The sequence below is a fragment of the Ammodytes marinus genome, assembly GCF_949987685.1.
Source record: "Ammodytes marinus genome assembly, chromosome: 9".
NCBI lineage: Eukaryota > Metazoa > Chordata > Actinopteri > Uranoscopiformes > Ammodytidae > Ammodytes > Ammodytes marinus.
The window spans coordinates 26,531,502-26,545,359 of NC_137213.1; the positions used below are offsets into that span (position 1 = coordinate 26,531,502).

At 39.3% G+C, this 13,858-nt stretch overlaps 1 protein-coding gene across 1 annotated transcript in view; it reads left to right on the forward strand.

Moving 5' to 3' along the window:
• The window catches only part of tesk2 (testis associated actin remodelling kinase 2), a 44,186-nt gene extending 30,882 nt beyond the window's left edge, over positions 1 to 13,304 (forward strand). The window contains 7 exon segments of the mRNA XM_080033779.1: positions 1,336 to 1,418; positions 2,698 to 2,782; positions 3,067 to 3,150; positions 3,981 to 4,067; positions 6,380 to 6,521; positions 9,105 to 9,668; positions 10,122 to 13,304. Of these exon segments, the coding sequence (XP_079889905.1) occupies positions 1,336 to 1,418; positions 2,698 to 2,782; positions 3,067 to 3,150; positions 3,981 to 4,067; positions 6,380 to 6,521; positions 9,105 to 9,668; positions 10,122 to 10,441 (1,365 nt within the window). The 3' untranslated portion in view covers positions 10,442 to 13,304.
• Positions 13,305 to 13,858: the final 554 nt, after the last annotated feature.

Consider the following 13,858-nt stretch of genomic DNA (forward strand, 5'->3'; position numbering starts at 1 on the left):
GTAACAATGAGATCTTTGCTATATGATTCATAGATGTGATGTGTGGCGTCTTGAAACTCCTTGTACAAGAGTCTAGACCTGTTGACCTCCGTGAGAGGAACACAGTGTCAGTGTCAGACGTGCTCATCTGTACCAGGCTGTACCTTCTAGGTTTCCAAATTGACCCAGAGCCATGTTGGCATAGGAACTGGCAGAGGGGTGGGCCGGGGATAGTACACGCTCTGCTGTAACCTCATATCTATTACCTGCTAGGGCTTATACCTCATCTGCAGAAGCATTCAAAAGTGCATGAAAAATTTAAGTCAAGTTTAAGTTAAAGGTGTTAGTGGAAAAAACAGAAAGCAATCAAGTAGGTTTGTAGTTGAGTCTTAAGGGAACCGTTAAATTGTGTTGCTTTGCATATTATCTCCTCCTTTTTGAATTATTTATTTTAGTTTGTATTGGGAGCAGAGAGCAGAATTGGGATACATTATACAGCACAACATGCTTACATCATTTTTAGTTTTGTTTATGGTAATATTGTACAGGAAAATACAAGGATACCAACTCAGACTATTTCTTATATTTCTATACACATATTCTATACTTGTTCCTCTTTTTAAATAGTTACATTTTTTGCTATGTTTGCACTTGTTCCAAGCAGTTTCCTTTCCCCTTTACTAACTTTCACTGTATCCCATTTTGTAGATATTGCTCTGTATTTTTATGGGGCTACATGTCAACATAGCCTTTCCATTATAAAACAGTTATAAGCTATAAATTCATAAAGTGCAATAAATACCCAGGAATAAGGGAATGACAGTTTAGCAGCACGTTAGACTACATTTACTGCATATCTACAAATCATATCACCACATGGTGCAAAGACTAAAGGGCACAGTGACAGTGTTAGATATATGTGTACTAAAGGTTAACATTGAATACATTGATTTTGAGTCTATAGAACATTAAAATTTAGCTCAACTCAGTATCTGTGAGTCCCGAATGTCAGTTTATTTTTTCAGGACTTTGCAAATCCGCAATGACAAAATGTGTTGTGCCATCAAATTAGAGAACTGCTTACAAAATAATAATAACCATTGCATCAAATGTTGACACAGACAGCACTTCCCTTTACAGTGAAGAGGAAGAGTCCAAACTTAATAACAATGCACATAAATATCCTTCTAGTTCCCATTTTTTGTGATACACAGATAATGAGAATGCTCAGTAAAAATAATATTAAGACTACATTTCAATCAGGAAGTGGACGTTTAGCTGATATTGCTCAGTGTCATAACTTCCTCAACTTAACATGTGATAGATTTGATAATGTTTTTTTTCTTGTGTTCACAGAACTGCTTGATCAAATGTGATGACAAAGCCTACACAGCTGTGGTGGGGGACTTTGGCCTGGCAGAGAAGATCCCCACCAATCTGTAAGGAGTTCTCCACTTGATTGCTGCTCTATATAAACGTACCATGTCCTAGATATTTTAGTAATTAGTCATTTAAATCACGCCTTGGACGAAAAATCAAAAAAATAAATCAAAATCTTTTGTTATGTGTCTAATTGACTTAACTTAACAAAGGATTTAATTACTAGTTAACCATACTTTTTCATATTGAGATTGCCTATCGCCAAAAGATAAAGGAATAGTTAGTGAGTGGTTGATGGACAAAGCAGAGCAATTAGCAGTTCAATGTGTTGGATTTGGATTCTCAGAGAACCAGAGCTGCTTGATTTAGATTTTGTAGGTGTTGAAACATGGCCTTCAATTGAACGCTAACGTTTTTCTACACCTGCTTGATGTGTCACTATTGTTTATTGTTTATTTAAATATCCCCAATCATGTGCTTTTAGCTGCTCATTTATTAGCTTGATTTGATGCTTGTTCTGCCCCCTAGTGGCCGAAATATATTAGCTTTAAAGTTTCATAAAAAAAAACTTTAGGGATTTTTTTTCAAGCCCCCTCCCCCCCAAAAAAAACTCCTGTACTTTGCTCTGTAGGCTTTATGATAGCTCCAATATTTTTCTTATTATTTAATTTATTGTGTAAAGGTATCTGTTAAACCTTTTTTTTTTATCATTCCATCCAGTTAGGCCCTTGTTGTTATAGCTGCACTTCCCCTTTATTTTACATCATGAGTTAATCTGATCATTGCTAAATTATAATATGTCTTATAGACTGTCTTAAATCTGGTGCAACTTGTCATAAACAACCATACATAGAGTCAATGTCTGGGGAGAAAAATAATGTCCCCTCTGTCTTAATGATGGAGCCATTTGAAACTCTCTTAAGTGTTCCTCCTCCTCCTCCTCGTCATACCAGGTTATTTATTAACTGACAGTAACAGAGCGGTGTTGAGTTGACATTCATAACTTTAGACTATTCCTCGCCGCTCTTCATTTGGACACAACACAACAGAACACAGCCAGGTTTATGTCAGGCTTTTCTGCACTGGGTCATATCATATTAAAGGGAGGATCGGTTCAAGCCAACTTTTCAAGAACAAATTGACATTGCCTCTGCTCTACCCGCATGACTTTTATAGCACTATTAAACCAGGAACACAGAACGTAGGAGGCAGTTTGTAGGGTTCACAAGTTCCCCCGAGTTATCTGGCATGAATAACTCCCTATTTATAATGGACCAATATTAATATTTGTCAAACTTTGTGTGTGTGTGTGCGTGTGTGTGTGTGTGTGTGTTGTAGTGCTGAACGAGAGAAGCTTTCAGTGGTGGGTTCTCCTTTCTGGATGGCTCCAGAGGTGCTGAGAGACGAATCCTACAACGAGAAGGTAAAGTCACAGCAGTTAGCACCAAGTAGGGGTTTAAACTGGGGGGAAAATACTAGATTACATTGGATGAGTTTGATTTAAACTTAAAGAAACAAAAAATGGAGATTATGGATCATAAAGGCATTATTTATTTTAGCCCAACCCACCAGATAATTTTGATTTTGATTTTTTTTTCCATTTTTAGCACATGTAAGGTAACACCGGGACATTTCTTGTTGTTTTATGTACTAATCCGTGTGTGTGTGTGTGTGTGTGTGTGTGTGTGTGTGTGTGTGTGTTGTCAGGCGGATGTGTTTTCCTACGGTATAATCCAGTGTGAAATCATAGCGCGGGTCAATGCTGACCCAGACTTCCTGCCCCGCACAGAGGTGAGTGCACGTCTCCTCCTTACCTCCAATACCTCTGTCTGTTTGCTTTGTATACACACGCACGCACACACACACACACACACACACACACACACACACACACACACACACACACACACACACACACACACACACACACACACACACACACACACACACACACACCCTGTTTACACTGTGTTAGCGTTCCCATGACTCACACATACAGTATCTCTGAGACTTTTCTTAACACACCCCTGGCAAGATTGTAACAGAACCAATCAGTGGCCATCTAGATGATATGAATGACCGATTATAGTTTTAACATATACTGCATATTAGTATTTGTGTAAATGTCATCCACCAGAGAGAACTGACATGTTTATTTTAAATGTAAAACGTCTTCCTTAAATAGTTTCCTATACTATATATAAATAAATAACAAAATGACTGACCAATAATAGCTTTATCTTACACGGCATATTGGTATTTGACCGCTGACATGTTTATGTTGAATGGAAAATATCGTCCCTAGTAGATTTTTTTTTACAAACATCTTTAATGACTAAATTTCAAGGATCCCTTCTCAAAAATAGTGCAGAGACCATTTTTTGCATCACACCGCCTGCTGTGTTATTTCAAATTTCAGTGGACGGATTGAGCACAAAATGCAAAAATACTTGGCAGCCATCAGTACCATGTTAAGAGGGATTAGTTTGACCCGCTGGTTTTTGGCCAGAAGAGTTACAATGTGTCAAGCATCATAATAAAACTGTGTCTGTCTCTGTTATAAATATGAATATCCTGGTTTAAACTATTAAATTTGTTTGTCAAATCTCTTTTTGATGTAGGACTTTGGCCTGGACTACCACACGTTCCAGCACATGGTTGGAGACTGTCCGCCCGACTTCCTCCAGCTGGCTTTCAACTGCTGCAATGTGAGTCTGTCACACTACTTTAACTGTCCCATCAATCTGTCCCACTCATTCTCAATTAAGATGATAAAGATATAGATGAAATATATGACAGTGTTATGTCAACAGCAGCAGCCACCATGTATCTGCTTGAAGACCTACTTCACTGGTGGAAATATGAAGGTGTATTGAACTCTGAGATCCTATGTAGTATAAATGTGCAAACATTTTAGAAACAAGACAGCTGGGCCAAGGGAAGACTGAGGGAAGAAAAACCTCATTCATTATATTGTAATAGCGATTTTATAATGATAGAACGCCGGTTCCGTATGGGTGAAGTATTCCTTTAAGTGAGTGTATGCTGTTCATGGTTTGTCATGTTAAGTGCATCGTTATGAATAAAGTGTCAATGACAAGATTCAAGATGTGTATTTTTCATATGCACGTTAACAATTACAGCAGCAGTCATAGTTGGCAATGAAATGCTTAAGTCCCAGGCTCCTCTCAACAATGTGATATAAGAAGAAAATAATAATAATGGATTGGATTTATATAGCGCTTTTCAAGGCACTCAAAGACGCTTTACAGGGTTCCAGGTTCCATTCATTCACACACAGTCATACTGGTGGTGGTAAACTACCATAGTAGCCACAGTTGCCCTGGGGCAGACTGACGGAAGCGTGGCTGCCATTCAGCGCCTACGGCCCCTCCGACCACCACCTCAAACATACAGCAGTCATACACATTCACACGATTGTGAAGACAAGTGAAGAGAGCAATACCTCACAGTAAACACAAAAGTAGTGTAAGGACACAGTGCAGATAGAAGTGTAGAGATAAGGTGCACCATATGAATATAAAGTAAGTTTGGAATACTAAATCAAATCAAATCAAATCAAATGTAGACAAAATAGAATACTGTACATGGAAATAACACTAGAAATAATAACTGTAGTGAAATAGGTTACTGTACATGTAATACAGTAATGTTAAATATAATAAAAAATCTGTCTTACGAGATAATGCCAAAACGTTGGTCTGTATTGAGAGAGAGACATTCCCCAAACGGCTCGTCTCGGTTTGTTTCCTTGGATTTCCAGAGTTTTTTAATTTGTTAAGTAACGGAGAGCCTTGTTCATAAGTAAAGGGACAATCTGCTTATCGCAATAATCTGATTTGGCCTTTGGCTTACACTCTGTGGGGGGGCTTCTGTTCACTTAATGCTGGATCAGTTACTGAGCAGACTTCAGCCTCAATATCTCAATATTCTTACTTTGATGTCTTGTTAAACTGAGAAACAATTGAAATATGGAGCAATATTAATAAAAAATCAAACCAAATAAAATAAAACAAACCTTTTTTCGTGAGTTTTTCTCCTGTTTAGTTTTGCTCATATCACATTAAAGTTATATTTTTTTAAATTTCTCGAACATAACTACAATCCACAGAGGCTGAGAGCATTATAGATTGTGCAGCCCCCTGCTGATTGATCCCGTATTGTCTCTCTCTCTCCGTCCCTTCTCATCCCCGTCTGTCTCGCTTTTATCATCCCCGTCTCCCTTATCCCAGTGGATCCAAATCTTCATCCTGGGCACCCTACTGTAATTTCATTTTCTTAATTGTCTGTTATTCTTTTGTGCATCTTATTTCATCCCCCATGCACAGATGTATGTCTTCATCTTTTAGCTGAATTTAGTTCTTCTTATTTATCCCACCTCTGTTTTACAGATATGATTTCTATATTCATTTATTATATTTCAGAGATATTCTTTTTGTACACATCTTGTACTTCCAGTTGCAAATGGGACAGTTGGCTTCTTCATTTAAACATATTAAAGTCGTTTTTTGTTGTTCATGTAGCACCTTATTCAATGGAAAGTAATCTTGTAGATGGGATCTTTTCTTTTTTGATATTTTAATCCATCCCCGATCTGCACCATTTAAGTTAAGTTATCTTTATTTGTCAGTTGTACACGAGGCACATTGAAATTTGTCTTTTTCGCATATCCCCTCTCAAGTTACCACACTTCGGAGGGGGTCAGAGCGCAGGGCCAGCCGCAGTACAGCGCCCCTGGAGCAGTTTTTTGGGGTTAAGTGTCTTGCTCAAGGACACAATGGTAGAGATGGTGGGCACCGTAGACACAATACCAGCCTCTGCTAGTTTTACGACTCACACCCTCCTGTCCGGTGCCGGGGATCGAACCAGCGACCTCATGGTTACTGGTCGGCCACCTTACCTCTAGGCCATCCTACCACCCCATGGCCATCCTACCACCCCATTACTGTACCTATATCTAAACCTTTTTCATATCTTTATTTTCCCCCCTCTTCCTCAGATGGACCCTAAGCTGCGCCCGTCCTGCTCAGAGATCGTGAGGCTCCTGGAGGAGATTCTGGCTCAGCTGAAAGTTGAGGAGATTGTTCACGAGTGTGTCGTCCCGCTAGCCGGGGAGAACGACAAGAAGAGCATACCCAAAGGTAACGGCTCTGTGATAAATCCCACTCTTTTCAGTCGATAAAAGTCATCATAATTTTTATTTACAAGAAATGCCTTTAAAAGACAGTGGTAGACAGGGGAAATGTCAAGACAACAGATTTATTTATTTTTAGTCAGAACATATGCTTTTCAGAAGAGTTATCTTCATGAATGTTTCCACTATAATACCTCATTTGTAGCCCCTCTATTCACTCAAGCTAAGTCGAATATGTTCTAACATTTATCTGAGTTTCTGAGTATCAGGTTTCACGAGAAATGGAGTGCAGGGTGGCCTCGAATGCCGATAATATAAACTTTGCCGTGACTTAGCGAGAAAACTGGTCTGAGATCAACATTCCTATTGAGAGATACTCGATCCGTCCAGGTTTCACTTCTAATTTGGTCGAGTGCACCGCCGCCTGTATGTCTGACCATCACGGAGACGGGAGGCGGTTAATGTTTTTGTTTATACGAGCCAAACAGTTCCTTTTTCCTCATTACTACAGTGTGTGTGAAGCAGTGATGTATACTGGTGAGGAATAGGGTTCCTTTTAATCTTGAGTTGTTTGTAAATTAAAGGTGGTTTAAATATAAGGAGATATATACATACATACATAATCACCTTTTGTTAAAATCACTGATTATCTCCTCACGATCTGTTACCTGGCTATACTGTGTGTGCGCTGAAAATAAAAATCCAGTGTTAATACACAGCCTATGTGCTCTGTAAACGGGTTATGTTGCTAGTTACAATAGGCCCCCTTTGTTAACATACCCTTTGTTTACATACCTGTTTACAGAGCCTAGGCTCTTTCTATGTATATTCACCTTTTTCAGCACACACACAGTAAGGACAGAACCCTTTTTTTATTGACAACACAAGTTCTCCAAATTCTCTGACTCAACCAGTAAGATGAATCCAACATACTTTATAAACCACAGTCTAGACCTTTTGACATATGAAATATCTGTTATTCAGTTGTTATTGTGTAGAAAACATGGCCTAGATATGACAGCTCTCTCTCTCTCTCTCTCTGTCTCTGTCTCTGTCTCTCTCTCCCCCTCCCTCCCTTCCTCCCTTCCTCCCTCTTGCTCTCTCACACACACTCTCTCTGTTTACCTGATAATATCAGCATATCCTGTAAACCAGGATAGCCCTTTTACTCGGAAATATGTCTGTTTTCATAACAACTTCTAATAAGCCAAATATTTTGGTAAAGTCGCCTTTTTTGGTCTTCGTGAGTGACATGAGTGATGTGTTTTTCCTGGCAAATGAGATAAACGCTTGCTTAGAAGTGAAACAATACTGTGAGATTTGATCTATACCGGAAGATAGAGTAAAAGGTTTATGTGGTTTGCTAATGTGTTTATATGTATGATGATCTTTGAGAATAACGCAGTGTTTCGTAAACTAGAAATAACTGTTTATGGGCGGCACTTTATTTTTCTGTCAAGCACAAACTCTTTATTTAATCTTTCATTTATTTGCACAAAATGAGGTTCATGTGAATAATAAGAACCTTTGGGAAACATTTGAAGAACAGAGATTCAAGGAACTTGAATTGAGCCTTTGTTGCCATCTAGTGGTAACATTTGTTGTACATCAGGAAAAAACAGTAGAGTCCAGCTGCAGCCCCGGAGAACACTACCCTGGCGGGACAACAATACCCAGGCGGGACGGAAGTACTGTGGTGGGACGGAAGTGGTGTGACAGACGTGATTTTTGACTATTTAGCTTCCATGACATGTCTGCTACGTCACTCACTTGCCCTAACCCTAACCCTAACCACCCAGCTGTGATGCCTGAACCTAATCCTCAAAACAATATAAATAACACAAACTTAGTAGCCTATCGGTCTGCGGTCTTTTTATTGTTTGACGTGACGTAGTCAAGATGGCCGCCGCGGTGTTCCGTCAGCCGAGTGGAGCTCAATGCGCCGTGGCTAATCTAATGTTCTATATATATTCTAACCTCTCCCTGTCCCCTTGCCCTAACCCTAACCACCCAGCTGTGATGCCTGAACCTAATCGCCAAAACAATATAGCCTAAATAACACAAACTTACTGACATGTCGAAATATTTTTTATTACTTTATTTGTCTAAAAAAAGAATTCTGAGGTAACTTCCGTCCAACCACAGTACTTCCGTCCCGCCTGGGTAGTGTTGTCCCGCCAGGGTATTGTTCTCCGGGGATGCAGCCGGATACTATTGGGAAAAACACTATATATCAGTAAAAACAAAGAAGATACATACAGTATAGTGATTGGGAAGTACTTTTTTTTTTTAAACCATAGAGCTGTTCGGGTTGCACTCATTGTGGAAGACATTCAACATAAAGACAAACAAAATAGTACAAAAATGCGTTATTAATCAGGTATTGAAATATGATTGGTGGATAAATGAATACTTAGAATGATTATTTTGTTGTGTGGCTTAACTGTAACAAGAAATTATCAAAAAAACCTCCCCCTCAAAAGGGAAAGACCTGTGAACTAGCAACTCATTTTGACCGTTTTCTATACATTTGGATCTATACGTATCTCAAAAACCTCTCTCCTTCTCTCTCTCTCTTTCTTCCTCTAAGGTGAGAAGATCCAGGGCTTCAAGCGACTGAACCCGCTCGGTTTCCAGGACGACAACAAAATCCCCCAGAAGTCCCCGCGGCCGCGACGCAACATCTGGCTGAGCCGCAGCCAGTCGGACATCTTCTCCTGCAAGGCGGGACGCAAACATGTCAACGTCCAGGACCCTCACCACCACAACGACAGCCCCCCTCCCACCGGCACTGCCCCGCGAGCATCCAAGGCCCCACGCAAGGTCAACCCCTTCACCGCCAGAGAGGACCTGTGTGGGGGCAAGATCAAGTTCTACGACGTGCCCAGCAAGTCTGTGTTCTCGTTGATGTTTGACCTCCACTCGCCCACTGGGAGTGTGTTTGGAACCCAGCCGCCCACCCTGAGACAAGGTGGTACACAGCAGGAGACGGCCTACTACTGGCAGCAGTTACCGGGGAGACAGTGTCACTCGTTACCGGTGTCTCCGCAGCTGCCGCGCTCAGAGTTCTTCCAACTAGCTGTTGCTGTTGCCGCGGCTACTACTACGGGCTGCAGTAACAACAACTCGGTTACCTGTAACACAACGCAGACAGGTGAGTGGACAGATGAGGATGGGCTTGGAGCTTCTATGAAAGCTTCATGTGTGAATTTAGTTGCAAGTTACGCATGCAAATAGCTTAAATTGTGTAAGAGCATTATTTGGCATGTACCTGGTTTTAACGTTCTACTTACTAGGAATTCCAAAAAGTAAAAGTTAACTTAATCTTTTACGTTCAGTTTTACCACTGTTAAATGTTTGAACCGTTTTGACCGTCTCGTTTTGTTCATTATCTGTATGACAGAGAATTATTTGGCACAACTATTATTGTTTTAAATTCTTAGTATACAGAAGTTAGGATGTCATTACATTATGAACAATGTCGGCAGTTTAAAGTGCTGTAATGTGCAGATATTGTACACCTTTCTATTTTTGTTTTCCCTCTCTTTCTGTCTTAACTTTTGCTTTCTTTTCTCCATTCTCTAATTTCCTTGTTTTTGTGTTTCAGCAGCTAACTCGCGGTCTGACGCTCCGATTGGGAACGACGTCCAACAGAAGGCGCCGCCGAATGCCTGGGCCAAGAAATTTGTTGTGGTGGAGATCCCCCCTTACTGCAGGCAGAGGGGAGGGGAGGCGGAGGGAGAGGGGGAGGCGGACGGAGAGGGAGAGGGGGAGGGAGAGGGAGAGGGAGAGGGAGAGGGAGAAGTGTTCGCGGAGCGCTGGTCTCCCATGGCTCCCAGTGAGAGAGACAGTGGAGAGGCCATGGACTGCTCTAGCCTCAAGGAAGAGGAGGAACCAGAGGCTGGGACGGATGCTTGCCCAATGTAACACACACACACACACACACACACACACACACACACACACACACACACACACACACACTGTAAAAACGAACAAAAATCTTTAAATTTAAATTTTTAAGGCAACTGTCTTCACTCGATTTTTGAGCTTTGAGACAAACTATAACTCTTTAGTTTTAAGGAAAACTGCAAACATTTGAGCCAACTTATTTTCTTTGGTTGAGGTAACTTTCATTCACATTCATAGGTTTAGGGTTAGGGGGCTAGGGTTAGACATGTAATGAAAGGGGGCGCCCTTAGCTCAGTTGGTAGGGCGTCCCCCCCATGGGCCTCGGCCAGCAGCGGACCCGGGTTCGATTCCAGCCCGCGGTCGTTCTCTGCATGTCACTCCCCTCTCTGCCCCATTTCAACTCTGTCTCTACACTATCAATAAAGCATAAAAATGCCAAAAAAATATCTTAAAAAAAAAAAGACATGTAATGAATATTTTTCTTTTGTTTTGAGATCTACTAATATTTACAAAAAAAAGGGAAAGTTCTGCCAACTTATTAGTTTTGGTTCAGAAAGTTCTAACACTATTAAATGTTTGTATCAACATTTTCACTCACTTGGTTTTGTTTGTTATTTGTATGACAGAGACTTAGTTGGCACAACTGTTATTATTAGACATTCTTGGTACGTAGAGCTCAAATGTAGGCAGTTTTACCTAATCTATAAGAGTTTTAGTTGGTCTCAAAACTGAGCAATCTGGTGAAGACAGTTAACTTGAAAACAAGATTTTTCCTAATTTTTTTATTTTTACAGTGTACATACACACACACACACACACACACACACACACACACACACACACACACACACACACACACACACACACACACACACACACACACACACACACACACACACACACACACACACACACACACACACACAGAGGGGGGAGTTGAAGGGAGGATGCGGTGGATTTGGATGCAATAAAGCGGACTTTAACCCTGGATGGAAGACATGGGAGGCCGTGGGATTTTAAACTAGACTGACGGACTGGACACATTTCAAAGATTTTGGGGAAAAATAAAATGTAAAAATGAAAGAAAAATCACTTGATTTGTATCTTTCAAGTGAATGTATCACACGTGGAATAATAAGTGAAAGCCCACCTGAAAATATTTTCAACCAGGTGTTACGGGACGAATTTCCATTCAACACACAGAAAAAACTGCTTTTTATCAACACCACGGATACTCGGCATAGAGATTATTTTTTGAATGGTCGTTTATATTTAATATTGTGAGATGATGTAGATTTTTTTTCCCCCTTTTTAAAAAGGTTTCTTTGTCTTAGATGTCTGTGACCAGAAAGAGGGGTAATGGAAGATCCCTTGTGTTGTGTCCGTGCAAGTGTTTTAGAAATCAAAAGATTGTTTTTTTTTCAAACTTTTGGTACCTTTTCCCATTGTGTTCTTTGATAGACAAATGTTTATACTAAATCAAGACTGTGCACTGATATTGAGATGAGAACATTTTAGAGGTGATTTATTATTATTTTTTTATAATCTAATGCCTGAAAAACAGAAACTCGTAAGAAAACCGTCCAAATAACCCCGAACTAGACTGCAGTAATAAAAAGTCTCCTTCAATGGATTTAAAGGCAAATCTGTCTAGCAACAGCAATAGTGTATTTACAGAGGAGGTGGTTTCAGCTTTGGGTTGTTATCTAGTCCATTACAGTCACTCTATACAGTAGAGGTAAATGTGTATTTGTCCATAAGGGTCAGCCCTGTCTATCCCTCCATGACTGTTTAGCATTGTCTTTATAACTTCTTAAAGGAGCATACCGCTGATTTTTTCACATCTTTTTAAATGACTGAATTGAAAGTGTAACAGTGTGTAAGCCATTTAATGACATAGTGGTATTTATTGTTTGGTCAGAGGCAATAAAAAAAATCCGTCAAATAACCACCATTGAACAGTCAAAGCAGAGTAAACGCAAGCAGTGGTGTCGAGGCGTCAAATCCAGAACATTAACTGGAGGCAAACATGGATGTGGTTAGAAAGGACCTTGTAACGTTTTAACCCTTTAACAAGTTGCTGCTGGAAAGCCAACTTGAAAGTTGAGGTCAGAGTTTATTTGAATGCATGCAGCAGGTTTACAAAAACATATTTAGGATGAAAAAGTTAAATAAATAATAGCAAGCTAAAGGCAAAACTGTGTACCTTTCACGAAAACAAAATAGCACAACCTAAGATTTTTACTCATGTAAATGGAGATTTCCTTCTGATCAAATGTTTCACAGTGAGATACTGTGACACACTTCATGATGTAGTTGCTGCTATCTTGAATTTGATTTGCTTCAGATAATTGTTGGTCTCTTGACATTTATCTGCTTTTTTACCAACACACTCCAGTGAATTATAGACTGTTTGTGTTATTATGGTTTGTTGTATTGAGCTTCACAGATATGGTTTGTAAAGGTTGGTTTACCTTTTAAAATAGTTTTCAGTATTTCATCTGAATATTTTCAGAATAAATCAAATGAAATGAGATTAATATCTGTCGCTCGTGAACCATGTTTGCCTCCAGCGTTTCCTAACGATGCTGGTTTTCTCTCTTATGATCTCAGATAACTTCAATAGGAACTAAAAATGCACTTGTACAGCGATATATATATTATACAGTGATCTCCTCTGGACTACATGTCACTGCTTTTCTATGCAACCAGTGTGACCTTTATGTGACACTGTTTTACAGTATAAAGGACCTAGTTTGGTATTTATGAGAACATGATTTCAATGTCTTACAATTTGTATATTTGTGTAAAAAGAGTTTTGTGTTTCCTGCTTTTAAATCAGATGTTTTTTTTTTTGCTGATCGAATAACAAAGCTTCCCTTAATTTTCCTCGTGTATGTCTCTCGTTCTTTCTTGTAGAAACTTTTGCTTTTAAGATTTAATTTGCTGGATCTGACACAGTATTTGAATTCATATTTTGGACGGTTGAAGTGCAAAGATCTACGCTGCACATCTAAACCACAAATCTTTAAAAAAAAAATTATTACAAAACTTGTCAAAACCTACTGAAAATGTGAAGGTATTTTCCGAATTCCTTTTAAGACTATTTTATCCAGCTGAAACTGAACAAAATTGTCTTTTACAGAAGAAGTTTTTTTTTCAAGTTGTGACCAGTTGCTTATCCAAGAAAAACATTGAGGCCAGTAATGGAATATATTCTTACAAGTAACATCCCAATTTTTTTTTTATTATTATATCATTATTATTATTTTATTATTTATGAAAATAAGAAGTAAGGGAAAAACAACATTGATCAAATCTGAACTTTAAATTGCCATGCAGTGAAAAAGTATCTGACAATATCTTGACCTACAATGTGAACTTAAGAAAAATCTGCTGACACATTTTCATATTGAATGGAAACATAAAAAT